Consider the following 19,663-nt stretch of genomic DNA (forward strand, 5'->3'; position numbering starts at 1 on the left):
CCAGTATTTTCTTCTATTTATAGTTCTCAAAAATGCTGCCAACTGTGAGACTAATAATACATTGTAGAACCTGAAAACTGATGTTGTTTTCATCAGAAGAGAGTGAGTCACGAGTAATGTAAAAGTTTTCAAAATTATAGAGCAGAGCAGGAATGAACAATAAGTGATTAAAAAATTATGTACATCAGTTTAAATACATTGCAGCCAAGCACTTGTAAGGTGATTGAAGGGAAATAGGTGGGTCTCTCAACTAGGAGTAGGGCAGATTCATAGGATTAGGACTACTATTGCAGAACACAGCCAACATGCACTGGTTAATTCTATGTGTTGTTTATGTGTTGTAATTTGCATTAGTTTTAAAATTTGGCTAACTCATGCAGGTTGAATATCTGGGCCATGCCATCTCCTTGCATCTACCATCAGCAGGATGTACAGAAGCCTGAAGTCCCACACTGCCAGGCTCAAGAACAACTACTTCCCTTCAACCATTTGGTTCTTGAACCAACTTGCACAACTCCAATCACTACCTCAGTTTAGCAACACTATGAACACTTTGCACTACAACAGACTTTTTGTTCTAATTGTGTTCTTTCCTGTAAAAATAGCATATAATTTATGTTTCATCTGTCTTTCTTGTGAATGTTGCATATCTGAAGCTATGTGCCTGTGATGCTGCAAGTAAGTTTTTCTTGGTGTCTGTGCATACATGTACTTGTGCACCTGACAATAAACTTGACATTGACTTTGACTTTGATATTAGAGTAATACAATTACTTAAGATATGAAGCATTTGCTTATTGTTAAATTGTGGCTTTATTTAGTAATAGATTGGTCTACATTATCTGAAATTGCTGTACATCTTGTTACTTGCATAGTATAAATCTGAAACACTGACCTATTATGAAAGTTACAGATGACAAAGTTGTGGCTTACTCCAGAGACCAACCATATGACTGTATAAATAGCTGGGAACAAACACCATAGTCTTGATATTACTGGTAGCCGAGCAACTGCCTTCTTCCCCTGCCCCTCTCCAGTTCATCATAATGATCAAACAAAACAGGCTAGGGCTCTGAACTGAAAGTAATGGCTTTCAGATTCTTTCTTCTTTTTCATCTGTTTTAGGCAGTCTCTTAGGATTGAGGATGACTTGCTTTCATTTGAGATCTGAGGTAGCTGAGGAAGCCAATGTGGGCTCCCAGCCCATGTCAAAGGTGGGGCAGGAGGAAATGGACTGAGCATGGGTGGTAGCTTGGGAGGTGGTGCACTCCTTCTGCCATTTATACTGGGCTTCTATGTGTTCACAAAGAATAGATTCAATGTTCTTGATGCCATCATAAATGCTCCTACATTGTGAATGGTCCTGGGCCACAGATCTCCACAAGTTGGAAAGATTTTTTCAAGGAAATTTTGAGAACATCCTTGAACCTCTTCCTATGTTCATCTGGAATCTCTTGTCACAAATGAGCTCAGAACATTGTATCTGTTTAGGGACTTTAGCATCAGGCATGGGAACAAAATGCCCTGCACTTCATAGCTAGCTGAGTTTCATTAGAGTAGAAAGATTGAGAAAAGAGTAGCAGCTATGAGGCTTCCTTGCTCGACTCCAGTCTGCACTGAGATTTGATTTGTTACTGACCCATTGGTTAAGATCACATCTAGCACACCATCAAGAAGCAGACATAAGATGGATATTTCTGCAGGCAGCCAAATTTGAAAAGGACGGTCCACAGTTCCTTTCGATTGATGGAGTTAAAGGCTCTCATGAGCTCATGTATAGTTGTTCCTGGTGCTTTTCCCTGCAATGCTCTCAGAGGTGATGCAGAGTGAGCATCATATCCATTGTGCTTTTGAATGGAGGGAATCCACAGTGTGATTTTGGGAGCAGTGCTTTATTCACTGGAAGGGTGTGATTGAGGAGGAGTCTGATGATGACTTTCTCTGTGGCAGACAGCAGGGAGACCCCTGAGTTGTTACTGCAATCAAATTTGTCACTGTTAGCAGAAACAAGGCAGGTGTGTGGCTGGTGAGTGTTGTAGTATTCCCACAGACCCAAGGTAATTTCTGCAGTCTCTCCTGCTCCTTGGCTTGGCCTGATTCTGAGGGAATGCCATTCTGTGATGGCGCACTTGTGGTTTGAGTGGGGGAGAGGTGGCATAGGTTGGAGGGAGAGGGAGTGAGCAAGGGTGGGAGAATGGAGAGCGATATCAGAGGAGAAGAAATTCAGTCAAGGTTGAGAGGCATGAAGGGAGGGTGGATGGCTGGACAAGAGGCTTGATGGAGCAGTGGGCAAGGATGTCTGTGCCTGAGCCTCTGTGTGTATGTGTGGTTGAGTATCCACATGCCGAATGCCACCTACATATGAGCTATTTTTTTTCTGTCTATGTTAATGCCCATGCATCAGAAACTGATCTCTAGTCATATTGGGCCCTGTTGCCACTGGATCAAGAACTCACTCAGACAGATACATGTGGCAGTTGGTGCACGATGCCAATCCCACATTAAAAAAAGTCACGTACTGTCAACTTCCTCAATATGAAGTTTAGTAACCTAGTTTATCAACACCCTCTTAGAAAGTCCCAACAACGACAGATCTGAACATTGCTCTGTTATCGTGACCTGGGAATGCAGAATCTTTGACAATTATATCACTGCCCTGAGTGAGACATGGCAGGTGGGAGATGGCCAGCTCAAAGAACAAGGTGGTGTGGACACCCTGAGTGGCAAACAGAAGGGGCATGCTGTCTTCATGGGGTGGGAGTTGATGTTGTTGAGTGCCATTATAATTACTACCATAGAAATGCCAGTAGAGAATCTCACTATGGTTTGCAAGATGTCACTCAGTTGTCTGGGTCACACCAGGGACATCCTGCTACTCTCTTCAGAGTAGGCTAGATAGTTCACCATCATCAGCTGCATCCTACACAACATTGCCATTACAGGAATTAAGCATTTGTGTGAGGACCTTCAGCAAAAGAAGGATGAGGAGGAGATCGAAGAATAGAAGGGACAGACACAGCAGTTAGAAGAGAAGATCACAGGGGACAACAGTGAAGTGACACCCTCAGTGGATGTGCTTTGAAGCCTTTCTCAACTGAGAATTTTTTTTTTGAGGACCCACAGTCAATGTGGCAGATATCACTAATTGACTCAGCTGGCTTATGACAGATGTAACATTTGGTGAAATGTAAATCAGTTAGAACAGAAGGCTATCAAATTAATGCAATTTTATATGCAGCAACCTTGTTTACAAATTCTAGCCAAAGTAGAAATACCTCATTTATAGAGTTGCATTAATTCTCGTAAATACATTAATTTATATATCTCAGATGAAACTTAAGAAACAAATGATGAATACAGAATGCATGTGTACATGAGATAGGAAGGGGCAAGATAAATCTGATTTTGTAAGTTATATACTGGGATTTTTTAAATGAAATATTTTGACATTGTATGGAATTTATCATTTCTATTTTCATGCTGTATTCAATGCACATAGAGTCCATAAATAATAAAGTTGCCAGTTAATGAACAAAATTTCACTTTCATGCAGTGATATTAACCAAATGGAAAATAAGATTGAAATATTGCAGACAGAGTTACGTTTCACAAATGATGCTAGAATCTGATCATCCTAAACAACTTTAGAGCAAACTTATACTTCAGCAAAATTCTATCTTTTGGTCTGTATTTTTATGTTTTAGTGATCCTCTTAACTGTAAGATTTGTACCATTTCCTTGGAATGTTTGCATATTGGTGAGGCCAGCATTTATACACCATCCCTAATTGCTCTTAGGAAGGTGGTGGTGAGCCATGTTATTAACAACTAATGTTAATAGTACACCCCTAATGCGATTCCGTAGGGAGTTGCCTGGATTTTGACTCGATGATAAAAGAAATGTGATATATTTGCAAATTACGCTAGAGATTGACTTGGTGGGGAACTTGAAGCAGCTAGTGTTTCCATCATCTGCTCCCCTACTTTTGTAGGTGATAGGGTTATAGAGTTGCACAGCATGGAAACAGGGCTTTCAGCTCAACTTGTCCATGCCAACCAAGATGCTTCATCAAAGCTAGTCCCATTTGCCAGTGTTTGACCCATAACCTTCTAAACCTTTCCAACTGTATTTTAAAAGTTATTAGTGTACTTGCCTCAACCATTTCCTCTGGCAGCACATTCTACATACATACCACCCTTTGTGTAAAAAGGTTACCCCTCAAGTTCCAATTAAATCTTTCCCTTCTCACATTAAACCTCTGCCCTCTAGTTCTTGATTTCCCAACCCTGGGAAAAAGATTGAGTGCATTCACCCTATCTATGTCTCTCATGATTTTATAGTCCTCTGTAAGATCACCACTCAGTCTCCTACACTCCAAGGAATAAAGTCCTAGCTTGTCCAACCTCTCCCTTTTATTCAGTCCCTTAAGTCCTGCAACATTCTTGTAGATCTTTTCTGCACTCTTTCCAGTTTCATAACATCCTTTCTATAGCAGGGCGACCAAAACTGGACACAGTTATTTGCAGAATGGAGAGGGGATGTCACAATAGTTTTGTTGACTTGCTTCATTGCATCTTGTTAATGCTACACTGCAACCAGATGAACAGATAATAGGTAGCAGAAGTGTTTGAAGTAAAATAAATCAAGCAGCCTTTTTGAAGGTAAAACCAAATAGTTCTTTCATCTTTCATCAAAACTGGGGGCAGGATGCTCTATGTTGAATACTGTTCAGCTTCTCTGGTCTTGGGTTACATCTAGCCAGAGAAAAGCCAGACATTCCATCATAAATCGGATCTATGCCTTATAAGTAGTGGGAAGATTACAGGGAATCAGTCACTCTCCGCAGATAATCCAACTACTGACAGTCTCTTGCAGCCACCCGTTCATGGAGCTGGTGTTGCCTCTGTCATAAGTTAAAGTTTAACACCTTGAAAACGCGTGTAAAATAAATAATTTTCAAAGAGCAATTGTTTAAACATCCAGTCTATTCAATCACATATACCTACAGCATAAAAATGATGGGAATAGTGTAAACAGAATCCAATGTCACCTTGTGAAGTCCCTTTGATAATTCTTAATATTAGACTTTAAATAGGTAAACAAGATTGGTAGTGGGTCTGACATTTTTTTAATTGTTTACTCACACAAGGAAGTGAATCCCATAAAATAAGCTCAAGAAAAACTTTTCTAACAAACAAGGCAAGAACAATTGGAGACACAAAAACTTTAAACCCCGCCTCTGTTCAAGAACATAAATAATTGACACGGAAAAAGAACTCAGTCTTGGCAGAACAGGCAGCTGAATCTGCTAGCACGCTAGAAATGAAACTGTTTCCTATTCCATAACACTTCTATTGAAAGAGCGTTTGAACAGAGTTCAAGAATACTGAAGCAAGATACAAAATGTGGTTCTCGTGCCTCCTGTTATTTGCCATTATTCAGCAGTCAAATCAGGACTGTGATGGTAAGAATTAATTGGTTTGGAAATTGTAATTGTAGTTGATTAATGAATATTTTGAATAACGTTTTAATCTCTAGATATTATTCTATGACTCTATCTCCAGATCTTATGAATCTGTGGGACGCTGTTGGAAATGTTAAACCAGCCAATTGGTTATAATTTTTGCAATAATGTAGTAACAATGTTATTTCAGACCAGATACTCGAGTCTAAGCTCTCCGAAGGCATTTTGATTAAGTTATTATGCCCACTTACAACAATTATTTTTGAACAATTATCCATCTTATTAATTTGTTTGTTTATTTTGGTGCATCCGATGGTGTGAAGGGACACATTATAGTTACTCTGTATATTTATTCCATTCGCTCTTATATGAAACCATGTGCTATTTGATTAAAAGCACTTTTTTATTACTAAACAATGGACTGAGTTATGTCAAAGGCTTGGTTGCTCAATGCCCCATAGATTGTAACGATATAAATTGTATCTCATTAATAGCAGGAATAGGGAGCACCAAGTGAATAAAAATGGTGACAAGGGACAAGGAAGTGGAAACTCTTATTGGCCTTCTCACTACTGATACCCCATCATTCTGCCTTGTGTTCCAATGACCAAGTTCAGTCTAGAAAGAGGAAGAGTAAACCTCAAGAGAATGCACATGGGTGTTTTACACAATGGTGGAATTCTTAGTTTCAATTTTAAATTCATTTTAAAGAAAAAGCCTATTTCTGGTCTGCAAAATTTATGGCTGTTTAATTTGCATGTGGGTGTTAACATATAGAATGGGGAGATTATGAATCAGGAAAATTTTTCTCTGTTGAGGTTTTTAAGAATAAGGTTTCAAAGAAATTTCTTATTCTTCTAAGAAAGAGGGAAAGTAGGCCTCGCTACATAATCCTGATACAAGTATTTAGTTTATTGCTTCATTGGATATGGATCTCACTGGCAAGGCCACCATTCAACATCCATGCTGAACTGCCTTTGGAATGAGCCATCTACTTGAACCCCTGCAGTTCTTGTGGTGAAGAACTCTCAGAGAGCTCTTAGATAAGGAGTCCTAAGATTTGACCGAGCAACAGCAATATATTTCCAATTCATGATAATATGTGACTTGTAGCTGAATTTGGCAATGGCTCTGTTCCCATCTGTCTGTTGCCTTTGTCCTTTTAGGTGATAGAGATCACAGGTTTGAAAGGCGCTCTTGAAGAAGCTTTGGTAGGTTGTGCAGATGGTATATAGTGCAGCTGTGATGTGGCACTGGTCGAATGATTGAGTGTCCTATGCAGTGGTGGGATGCGAATAAAATGGGTTGTTTGCTTTGGACGTTGAGCATATTGATCGTTGTTGAAGTTGTACTCATCTAAATAAGTGAAGACTATTCCAGTACCCCTAACCGACTGCAGGATGTGCAGTCTCTGAATGACTCTCACAGGTAGAGAACTTCTCCAGCTGTCATAGAGTGAGAGTGAGAGCACGGGAATAGCCATTTGGCTCACCAAACCCAGGCCAATCATCAAGTACCCATTTATACTAATCCTACTCCCCACAGTCCGATCAACTCCACATAGATTCTACCACTCACCTACACACTAGGGGCAATTTACAGTTGCCAATTAACCTACCAACCCACACAGTTTATTGGGGGGAAGGTGGGAGAAAACTGGAGCACTCGGGGAAAACCTATGCCATCACAGGGAAAACATGCAAATTTCATTGAGACAGCACATGAGGTCAGGATTGAACCCAAATCGCCAGAGCTGTAAGGCGACAGCTCTACTGGCTTTGCAACTGTGCCACCCTAACTGATCCAATTACCTTCTTATCAACCCCAGGATGTTAATAGTGGAGGATTTAGGGTAGTAATATTTTTGAGTGTTTATGGGAATTGATTGGATTCCCTCTTGCTGGCAATGCCCACACCCAGCACGAGCAACCTGTCATTGCATGCCTGAATGTTGCTCAGGTGGGTCTGGATTGCTTCATTAAGTGAAGAGTATCAAATTGAAAATAAAAAAGAAACAGCAGATGCTGGAAATCTAAAATAATAGCAGAAAATGCTGGAAATACTCCACAGGGCAGGTTGTATCTGTAAGAAAGAGTTAATAGTTCAGGTCAAAGGACTTGGTCAGAACTAGGAAGCAGAGAAAAGAAGCTTGTTAAGCTATGGGGAGAAGTGGGTTCTCAGATATGGTAAAACTGGGTTCACCATGAGGATGAGCTGTAAACAAAGCTATCTGGTCAATGTGAATGGGAGTGGAACATCTGAGAGCTCCTTATTTAAGAGCTCTCTGAGAGTTCTTCACCACAAAATCTGCAGTTGTTCAAGTAGATGGCTCACTGACATCTCCAAAGGCAGATCAGGATGGCCATAATTGCTTGATCAACTAGCCTAACTTGCCGGGCATGTGTTCCTGTGCTGCATTTCACAACTCCGACACTTTTTGTCAATGTTCCTTTGTCTATGTTTTCACTTTTTATCTCCTCCCATTCACTCATTGACTAGATGGGCTTGTTTACAGCTTATTGGAATCAGATTTATTATCACTGACATGAAATTTGTTGTTTCCTGGCAGCAGTACAGTGCAAAGACATATAAAATCTATAAATTACAAAAATAAATAATTAGTGCAAAAAAAAGGAATATGAGGTAGTGTTCATGGGTTCATGGATCATTCTTCTTTTCTGTTTCCCAGTTCTGATAAAGGCCTTTGACCCAAACCATGAACTTGTTTCTCTTCCCACAGATGCGACCTAGCCTGCTGAGTATTTCTAGCATTTTCTGAGTATTAAATTGAATTGAACTCATCTCAAAAATTATTCTAGTCAAAGTTTGTGGTCTTCCTTCTAAAGCAAGTATGTGTTTCCTCTGGAAATGAAATAGAAATGAGGCAGTTTACTCCTGGTTTGATCTCAGCAAGACTCTGTATAATTGCTATACAAATTATTTAATTTTATACTCTAATCCCTCTGTAATTAACTTCAACACAAAGATAAAGTGACCTGCTGACTGTCCTAAACATTCACTGTCTCCATCAGCGGTAGATTGGAGCTGCAGTGTGTACCATTAGTAGAATGCACTGAAGGTACTCACCAAGGCAGTTTTTACAGCAATCTCCCAAATCTCCACCCACCAAACAGGATAAGAACAGCAGGTGCATGAGAACAGCACCACCTGCAGGTTCCCCTCCAAGGTACACACTACCATGACTAACACTATGATGCTGGAGGAGCTCAGCAGGCCAGGCAGATCCGTGGAGAAAAGCAGGCGGTCAACGTTTCAACAACAATATAATATGCTCTAAAATGTGATGTGACTTAGAATGAAAAAAACATGGTCCTGAGAAGCTCAAAGTTTAATGAATGCTTATATTCTGCATCAAAAATCTCATGGCATCCTATGTATCTTAGTGAAGATATACTGTATACTGTAGGTAGTGCTTTCCCTGAACACTCAGTTCTGAAACAGACTTTTTTGATATGATTAGTCTTGTGAACAGAACTTTAATTAAAATATTTATGTTGACCCATTATTATCATATCACAGATTCATAGAAAGAGACAATATAGACCCTCGTTCAGTGTCTGCTTTCTAGAACATCAATACAGACAATCCACATCCTCACCTTTTCACCCTTTAAGCCCATTGCCAGATCCCCATTCACAGTGCCCACCTATCTGCTCCTGCTTTGCCTGGATACAGATGGGTGAATGATCTGACTCTTCACATCCAAGAAATAGATAGCTCCAAGAGGCAGTGTACTGCTATGGCTCCGCAACAAGGACATCCCAACAACCATTCACAGATTTTCAATGTCAAAGCCTTTTGAACTACTTTTAAATGTCTCTTATTTCTCTTTCCTAGAGTCCAAAGAATGTTATCACTTATTGTTAGGGGAACTGAATGCAAAAGTAGAGACATTATATTTCATTTATAGAGGAGATTGGTGAGATCACATCTGGAGTGGTGTGTACAGTGTAAGTTGTTGTTTAAGGAAGGATGCCAATGCTTTGGAAGCAGTTCAAGGAAGGGTTTATTACTAAGAATAAAACCTGGAATTGGCAACTGTCTTATGTGGAAAGGTAGGGCAGGTTTGGCTTGTAAAAACTAAACAGGTTTAGCAGAGTAAGAGGGGACTTGATTGGAACATACAAGATCACAAAAGGACTTGAGATTCATAGTGCCATCCCGAATGCTCCTTCTGCATCTTTTAGTAGTTATGGACCAGGGATACCCGGGAATCAATAGGGTTGTTGCATTTTCTTCAAGGACGCCTTGAGCACATCCTTGAATCCTTTCCGCTGTTTGCCTGCTAATCTATTCCTATGACAAAGCTTAGACAAAGAGACATTTTGGTAGTCTGGTATTGGCCATGTAAGTATGACCTGACCAACATTGCTGACAAATGGTAATTCGGGACTCAACTGTAGGGATGCTGGCCTGGGGGAGAAAGCTGACACTTGGTTCATTTATCTTTCTGGTGAACATAGAACATAGAACATTACAGCACAGTACAGGCCCTTTGGCCCACAATGTTGTGCCGACATTTTATCCTGCTCTAAGATCTATCTAACCCTTCTCTCCCACATAGCCCCCTATTTTTCTTTCATTAATATGTCTATTTAAGAGTCTCTTAAATGTCCCTAATGTATCTGCCCCCACAACCTCTGCAGGCAGTGCATTCCATGCACCCACCACTCTCCGTGTAAAAAAAAACTTACCCAACATCCCCCTTATACCTTCCACCAATCACCTTAAAATTATGTCCCCTCGTGTTAGCCATTGTCGCCCTGGGAAAAGTCTCTGACTGTCCACTCGATCTATGCCTCTTATCATCTTGAATTTGGAGGATTTTCTGGAGGTGGCATTTGTGGCATCTTTCCAGTGCCTTGAAGTTCCAACTGTAGGCAGTTCTGGGCTCAGAAATATATAGAACAGCAGGAATGAACAAATGAAAGCTGCTCAGTAGACCACTACATTACTATCTCAAGAGGCTGAAAGTTGAAATTGTTGTTATTTCCTTTCTGATAAAATGGAGGCTCCATAAACGGGAAGAATAAACACCTCAATATCATCAATTCCACACTATGCTACTGAATAATCATCATTCTTCCACATACAATTGAAATCAAATTACTTGGGTTCAGAAGTTGAATTGTGTTGGTCATAGAAACAGGCTATTTGGACCAATTCGCCCATGCTGACCAAGATGTCTATTTGAGCTAATCCTATTTGCCAGCATTAGAGCCATATCCCTGTAAACCTTTTCTATCCATGTACCTGTTCAAACGTCTTTTAAACATTGTAATTGTACCCACCTCAACTACATCCTCTGGCAACTTGTTCCATATAGCCACCACCCTCTGTGTGTAAAAGTTGCCTGTCAGGTCCCTTTTAAATCTTTCCCCTCTCCCCTTAAATCTATGCCCTGTAGTTTTAAACTCCCCTACCCTGGGGAAAAGACTGTGACCATCCACCTTGTCTATGCCCCTCATGATTTTATAAACCTCTGTCAGGTCACTTCTTAGCCTCCTACACTCAAGTGTGAATTTCTATAATAATGATAAAATCAAACATTTTTTTACAGTATTTATGATACTATCTATGAATGGTACGCTGTTGTGTTGATATTTCTATATATTTATGCAGGAAATCCAGCAGGAAGGACTTCCCCTACAACAACTGCAACTTTGACATATTCCACAACCGTTTCAGCATTGGCACAAGGTAAAATCTACTATAGTTTAGATCCAATTCCAGTGAAGGAAATATTAATAATGTTGATACTACCTTTTCACATAAAAATAAGTTCTCATAAAATATGAAAAGGACCACTTCCATCATTTCATAATGTTTAGCATCTCCCTGGAAATTGAATTGAGTACTACTCAGGTTGATTTGAGCTCAAGTGAGTGGTGCATTTCTAGTGTCAGATGTGCACCCTTCGACATCAATTGTCTTGCAATCCTCAGGAGTAGAAGGAGGGAGAGCTGTTACCTTTAGAGGTCATTGGATCTAGAATGAATTCCTTGGTTTGGACAGTGTTTTTCATCTGGCATTCATCAACGCTATTGAATTTGATAAGATGAGGGTAGCACGACTAGAAAAACTTCCTAGAAACCAATGTGATGAACTGGAACAGGGTCAGAGAGCTCAGGATGTATTAGTAGGTGTGGATGACTAATGGTCTGATGTACTTTGATGGCTGTGAGCAGCAGCAATATTCAACAGTACTGAAAGCCATTGAGTTGGAGTTGACTTGAAGGTTCTTATGACTGTCTGATTTGCCAAGTTTACCACCATGTCAATGAGTTTTAAATGGTGCCAGGATAAATAAACAGGAGAGCAATAGTAGGTTCTTGAATACGTGAATCTTAAACCAGTGATAGTTGTACCCAATTATCAATAGTGCCTGGAAGTTTCCAGATAACTTTAGCTTTAATGAGGTGGTGTATTTTGGGTTGTCTAATACTGGTAGGACATATACAGTAAATGGCAGGTGCCTTAAAAGCTTTGATGTACAGAGGGGTCTTGGGGTGCATTCGTAGTTCCCTGAAAATGGTAACACCAGTGAATAGTGTAGTGAAGAATGTGTTTAACGTGCTTACCTTCACAGGCAGGGGCACTGAGTATAAGAGTTGGGATATCATGTTGCAGCTGTACAAGATATTGGTTAGGCCACATTGGGAATATTGTGTGTAGTTCTGGACACAACACCACAAAAAGGATGTGGCAGTGCTAGAAAGAGTGCATTAGAGATTCACCAATTGTTGTGTGGAATGGAGGGCTTTAGTTACAAGGAGAGATTGGATAGGCTGGGATTGTTCTCACTGGAATGCAGGAGGCTGAGTGGTGACATTACAGAGGTTTATAAAATTATGAGGGCCATATATAAGGTAGGTGTGGGGGAGTCTAAAACTAGATGACATAGGCTTAAGGAGAGAGGGGAAATATTTAAAGGAGATCTGATGGGCAAGTTTTTCCACACATAATAGTAGATCCACATTAGTTCCAAACAACATTAATGCATAATTGTAATATTTGTCAAAATGAATGAAATCAAAGTGTTTGAGCTCAACTCTAATGTTGATTCATTTGTACTATTCATGCTATTATCTCATGTAATACTGCTCTGTTTTACTAACATTTCACTACTAATTAGAAGTAAACAGATCTGGAAGCTCTTCAACTGAAATGACAAATTTGTCCGGTTCTACAGAAACAACATCAGCATCAACAGGTATATAAATTGCAATGTAGCAAATCAAAATCAGAAAGTCTAAAAATTACATATATTAAAGATGGCTTCTTCATTCAATGTTTACAGCATTTTCCAGAGAAAGTGTATTTAAAAGTTAACACTGGAATGAAATCAGATAAAATTAATCAAGACAATTTGTAATGATTAATTTTCCAATTAAAAGCTCAGGGATGGAAACTCAGTCTTGGGAGTAGATGCATAATTCAAAAATGCACATTGAAATCGGTAAACAGAATTCAGTTTCATTGAAGAGAACCAGACACCTCGTACAGGAGCACTTAACTAAAGTAAGGCTTATGATCAAGAAAAAATTACCCCATTATGTTATCTGAAAATCATTAACTTGAAGATTATCAAATCTCTAAAGAGAGCCAAGATTTCTCATGAAGTTAATCTTAGCTTCTGTTAGTGGAATGGTTTTTGTTACAGTCAAGCAATAGTTAGCTTTCTGAGATTCATTTTATTTTCAGCATCAGTGAATGCTGCACCATCAACTTCACCAACAGCGGTAAAACCACATACAAGTGTAATTGCTTCAACAACCACTTTGGCCTCAACCACTAAAACAACAGCATTGCAGCACGAATTGTCACATTTAATCTTTCTACAGATATAATTATTGCTTTTGTAAGCAACAGACAATAGAGTAATCTTGATCAACGTGTCTCAGAACTTTTCCCAAAACAGGAAGATCATTGATCCTTCATAGTTCTGTCAGCAGGTCAGCTAAAACACCATCATCAGTGATGCCTTTTCTTGAGAGCAAGGGTTGCAATCCTACTTTCCTTACAAAAAGAATAGACACAGATATGACTTTTTTTCGTCACATCAAATACAATTTTACTGAATGCATAATGGAGAGGGTAAAATTGGAGAAACACAAGAAGTGGAAATTGTGGTTTTTGAGAAGGTACCTCAGAGTCATATTGAGATGGAGGAGATTACAGACAGAGAGAAGGGTGATACTCTGCAAAGATTTGAAAACAACAATAGCAAGTTAAAATAGGATATTAATTCTTCTGAAAGAAAAAGAGCATTTTGTGCATTTACATCGAAATGTCTGTATATTAAAGTCTACGAAGAATTTCTGTTGACAAAGAATTGCCCATAACAATGATCATAACCAAATGAACATCAGTTAATCCAAACCCCTGAGATCAGAAAGCATCGATTCAACATTAGGAATCAGATATTACACAATGGTAATTGACAACAAATACACTACCACTCATTTTCTTGCCTTTTCATAGAACATAAAGCAAGAACAGTACAGCACATGAACAGGCCCTTCAGCTCATGATGGCTATGCTGAACACTATGCCAAATTAAACTGAATCTCTTCTGCCTGCACTCGATCCATATCCCTCTATTCCCTGCATATTCAGGGGCAGGCACGGTAGTGTAGCGGTTGGCATAACGCTTTACAGCGCCAGTGACCCGAGTTCAAATCCGGCCACTGTCTGAAAGGAGTTTGTATATTCTCCCCGTGTCTGCGTGGGTTTCCTCCAGGTGCTCCGGTTTCCTCCCACATTCCAAAGACATACAGGTTAGGAAGTTGTGGGCATGCTATGTTGGTGCCGGAACCGTGGCGACACTTGCGGGCTGCCCCCAGATCACTACGCAAAAGATGTATTTCACTGTTTCAATGTACATGTGACTAATAAAGATATCTTATCTTATATCTTATCTATCTAAAAGCCTCTTAAACACCACTCTCATATCTACTTCCACCATTACCTCTGGCAGCCTGTTCCAGGAACATACCACTCTGTGTAAAACAAACTTGCCCCACACATCCCCTTAAAACTTTTCCCTTCTCACCTTAAATGTATGTCTTCTAGTATTTGACATTTCTACCCTGGGAAAAAGATTCTGACTGTTTACCCTATTTATGTCTTTCACAATTTTATAAACTTCTATCGGGTCTTCCCTCAGTCTCCAATGCTCCAGAGGATCCAAGTTTGTCCAACTTCTCCTTATAGCTTATACCCTTTAATCCAGGCAGCATCCTGGTTAACCTCTTCTGTACCCTTTCCAAAGCCTCCACATCCTTCCTGTAATGGGGCAGCCAGAACTGCATACAACGGTCCAAGTGCAGCCTAACCAAGGTTTTATATAGCTGCATCATGACTTCCTGACTCTTCTACTCAATGTCCTGACCAATGAAGGCAAGCATGCCATACACCTTCTTTACCACTCTATCTACTTGTGTGACCACTTTCAGGGAGTTATGGACCCCGAGATCCATTTTCAGGCAAATACAATCAATTTATGAGCAAATACAATCAATTTATGAACAAATACAGACATAAATGTAATTCTTCCAATAATTTACAAGATTACCCAACAAAGATATAACTATGAAAAGAAAAAAAATCTTAAATGATTAATGATTTATCATGTTATATGCTACTGAGGATTCTGCAGATCAGTGGGTATAGACCATATTTGATCATTGTTTCTGCCAAGACTCCCCAAAGTGGCAAAATCTTTGAACTCTTCTCAGTTCCATACTGTGAATCATATAACAATCCAAGAGGCAAAGCACAGTGGAGGCAGGTTAATTTTTAAGAGAAAGATTAATTCCTCTGAAAGAAGAATAGTATGTTGTGCATTGGCACTGGTACATACATTCCGGCATATAAAAAAATGAAAGATAACAACAGGTGAGCCACCACCACAAAGCAACTCCAACATCAGAATTTCCAATCACATACCATGGTTTTAACATCAGCAAACCAAACATCAGACTGTAGTCATTGGTGTCAGATATTCAGTTATTTAGAGGCACTAATTTTCATGCCCAATGCATTCAACTTAGATAGAAAACCAGCTGGTATTGAAATCTACCTAATATTTTCTATATGAAGAGACTACAAATAGATATCTATACCAAGTAAACAATGTGAGTGATTATTCATTTATCACTTGCTAAATCATGGAAATTTCTTCAGTTGGAAATTATGACCACCTGCCTGGCTATAGTTTACACCAAAGTGATTGCATGATAGCTGTATTTGTGAGCAGAAATGAAAGTAAAGTAATTGGAGGGAGCTCAGAATTTCTAGAGTAATTTCATACAATTTATAAGAGTAGCAATGACAGTGCTGTCATATACTTTAACTGTCATTTCTCTGCATATTTGAAGCTTCCACAACTTCTGCAACCACGGGAGCAAGCACACCCACAAAGCAAAATACAACTTTGACCCCTTCTACAACTGAGTCAACATCAACAGTGACAGGTATCAACAAATGCAACCTATTACTCCAAAAGTGGGCAAGGGATAAACAAAATTGTTTCGTCAACCTAAATCTATGCAGCATTGTCCAAATTTCCAGCTTTGAATTTCATCAGGAAAATAAAAAAGCTAAGTTTACACCACCTTGGAAAATAAGTAGTGTTCAAAGGTCTGATTAAAAGAATTTGAGTGCAAGTTAATGCTTAGAGATTGCCCAAAAGATGCATAATTCAAAATTAACATGGCAAATGTTGATTTAAACCCGCATGCAAAATTTTGATGTAATCTGTTCAAGAGGACTAAATTTTTCATTGTGGGAAAACAGGATAACTTTTTAGTGCACAACTTATAGTAGAAATTCATAGCCATATTTTTATGTGATGGTCATCAATTTACAGTTAATCAGAAGTCCAAATGGTATCCACATAACACCTCACTCATCGCTGGTCAGATTTGGTTCTCATCCATTTAATTTCTGACTGTAATTTACTGCTTTATGCTACAAAAAGGAGGATCATTAGTTCTAGAGTCTCATAGTGCCCTTAACATCCATTGATGTCATTGCCCCCAGAACACTCTACACAAAAGATGTATTTCACTGTGTGTTTCGATGTACGTGACTAATAAAGATATCTTCATCTCAGATCAAAGCACGTTAACTTCCACTGCTTCAACAACAGTTTCTGTGACAAGCAGCAAAACAACAGGTACAATAATGCAACAGCAGTAACTATTGTTCAGTCTTTCCAATGATATATTAATTATCAACACAAGTGACGGGCAATAGACAATGCTCGATCACTGTTTTTGCCAATTTTCCCCAAAGTGGCCAAAACCCAGATCACTTCACAGTCTATACTATGAATTATTGAACAATTCTATATATATAACAGATTGCAGTCAGGAGAATTTTCTAAAAAGTGATTATTTCGCCTTAAGGATGATGTGTCCCATTCATTTGCTTTCTTATGTCTGTAGATTACATAAGGTATGGCCTAAGATAAAAACAGCTTAGCCACCACTGTAAAGTGCTCAAAGATCAAATTTTCCAATCACAAAGAATAATTTAAACATCAGGAAGCACATATCAAATGGTAATAATTAATTTTCATGCCAACAAATTCAAATTAGACAGAAAACCAGTTAGTATTGTAATCAATGCAATATATTCATATATGAATATCCTGCAACCAGTTAACTATACGAAGTCCAAAAGTCAAGCAATTATTCCTTCATCATTTGCTATATCACAGAAGCTTCTTCAATTGGAAAATATCAACAAATACATAGTATCAGTACTATCACGTGAATATTGGTCAACAGAAAGAAAAGCAAAGTAATTGAAGTCAGTTTGGACTTCTAGGGTCGGCTTGGACTTCTAGGGTCGGCTTAGACTTCTAGGTTCATTTTATATGACTCATAAAAGTAGATATGACAGTGCTGCCTATTTTAATTGACGTTTCTCTGCATATTTTAAGGTTCAACAACATCTGCAACCACCAGAGGAAGCATGTCCACAGAGCAAAATTCAACTTTAACCTCTTCTACAATGGAGACAACATCAACAGTAACAGGTATCATCAATTGCAACCTGGTACTCCAAATGTGGGTAGGGTAAAATTTAGAAAAAGTTTTAAAAAATTGACTTCTCAAACTAAGTTCCTGCAGTTACGTCAATAGCTCGAGTGTTGCATGACAACAGTAAAATAAAACCAGCCAAGTTTACAATACTATGGTAATTTAATAAGTATAAAAAATTTGATTCAAAAAAATAATGAGTAATTTAATACTCAAGTCAGGGTTCCAAATTCCAAATGAAATCACAATTATCATTTGAAATACTTCTATACAATCACTTAGACTACATTTTTCATTGAGGAATAACAGGGTCACCTTTTAATGCATGACACAGACAACATATTTCAACGCTTACTTTCATCTGAAGATCATCAGAATAATGTTAATCAGAAATCCAAATACAATAATGCAACATCAGTATCTATAGTTCAGTCTTCCCAGAAATATACAAACAGTAAAATAGGTGGCCTTGTTAACCTAACCCTGTAGTTTTCTCCAAAGTCCCAGTGTTGAATGATATCAGTAAAATAAAATCAACTTAGTTCATAGTCTTTGTGGAAATTAAATAGTGATGAAAGGCCAAATTCAAAAAATGACATGCAATTTAATGCTCAGAAATAGCTAGTCAATTCAGGTACCTAAGGGATGCAGAATTCAAAATCAAACTGCAAAAATTGTTTGAAATACACACGTACAGTTTTTAAACCATCACATGAAAACTAATATATTACACATTATAGACTAACAGGGTAATTTTTCAGTGCATAACCCAGATACAAATTATTAATATTGATTGAAATTGTTTCATACAATCACTTAAAGAGGACTACATTTTTCATGGTGAAATAACAAGGTAACAACTTAGTTTATGTTAGTGCATAACATAAAGAACTCCATTCCATACTTTCAATTGATGGTCATGAACATAAAGTTAGTCAGAACTCCAAACGAGATCGACACAACTTATTGTTCAATTGTTGGTTAGATTTAGTTTTCCTCATTTTTATTGTCACTACAGCAACTTACCTGCTTTATGGTGCAGTAAGGAGGATCATTAGATCCAGAATCTCATATTACCTTTCACATCCATAGATGCTGTTTTATCATTTTCAGTCTCAGAACCAAGCAATTAACTGCCACTGCTTCCACAACAACTTCTGCGACAAGCCATGAAACAACAGGCATAATAATACACCGGTATCCACTGTTCAGTGTTCCCACAAATATATTTATTAACAACGCATGTGAAAAGGAATAGATGATGCTTCATCATTGTTTCTGCAAATTCTCCCCAAAGTAGCCAAATAATTGATCACTTCAATTCGATAGCAGTGCAGTCAAGAGAATTATTTAAAAAATGATTAAATCCCCTGAAAGAGGAAAAATATATTCTACATTGGCTGAACTGTTGTTATCAAAGCAATCACTGAAAAGCACACAAAGGTCAAATTTTCCCAGCTCCTCTCCAATCACAAAGCGCAGCTCAAAAATCAGGAACCGCACATCAGACTGCAGTAAATGGCGACATGTAAGACCATAAGACACAGGAGCAGAGTGAGGTCATTTGGCCCATCGAGCCTGCTATGCCATTTAGTCATGGCTGATTTATTTTTCCCTCTCAGTCCCATTCTCCTGCCTTCTCCCGGTAACCTTTGGCGCCCTTACTAATCAAGAACCTATCAACTTCCGCTTTAAATATTCCCAATGACTTGGGCTCCATAGCTGTCTGTGGCAATGAATTCCACATATTTGCCACCCTCTGGCTAGAGAAATTCCACCTCATCTCAGTTCTGGAGGGACGTCCTTTCATTCTGAGGCTGTGCCCTCTAGTCCTAGACTCTCCCCCTACTGGAAACATCCTCTCCATGTCCACTCTATCCAGGCCTTTCAATATTGGTAGGCTTCAACGAGATCCCCCCATCATCCTTCTAAGCTCCAGCAAGTACAGACCCAAAGCCATCAAACGCTCCTCACATGTTAACCCTTTCATCTCTGGGATCATTCTCATAAACCTCTGGACCCTCTTCAATGCCAGCACATCCTTCCTTAGATATGGGGCCCAAAACTGCTTACCACATTCCAAATGTGGTCTAACCAATGCCTTATAAGGCCTCAGCATTACATC

General features: G+C 38.8%; 1 protein-coding gene across 1 annotated transcript in view; it reads left to right on the forward strand.

The window, feature by feature from the left end:
* The first annotated feature begins 5,330 nt into the window (after window positions 1-5,330).
* The window catches only part of LOC127571882 (uncharacterized), a 48,631-nt gene continuing 34,298 nt past the window's right edge, over window positions 5,331-19,663 (forward strand). Inside the window, exons 1-6 of the mRNA XM_052018628.1 lie at window positions 5,331-5,464; window positions 11,108-11,185; window positions 12,621-12,698; window positions 15,868-15,963; window positions 16,605-16,667; window positions 17,439-17,534. Of these exons, the coding sequence (XP_051874588.1) occupies window positions 5,404-5,464; window positions 11,108-11,185; window positions 12,621-12,698; window positions 15,868-15,963; window positions 16,605-16,667; window positions 17,439-17,534 (472 nt within the window). The 5' untranslated portion in view covers window positions 5,331-5,403. The remainder of the gene's footprint in view (window positions 5,465-11,107; window positions 11,186-12,620; window positions 12,699-15,867; window positions 15,964-16,604; window positions 16,668-17,438; window positions 17,535-19,663) is intronic.

Source organism: Pristis pectinata, chromosome 6, assembly GCF_009764475.1.
Source record: "Pristis pectinata isolate sPriPec2 chromosome 6, sPriPec2.1.pri, whole genome shotgun sequence".
NCBI classification, from domain to species: Eukaryota; Metazoa; Chordata; class Chondrichthyes; order Rhinopristiformes; family Pristidae; genus Pristis; species Pristis pectinata.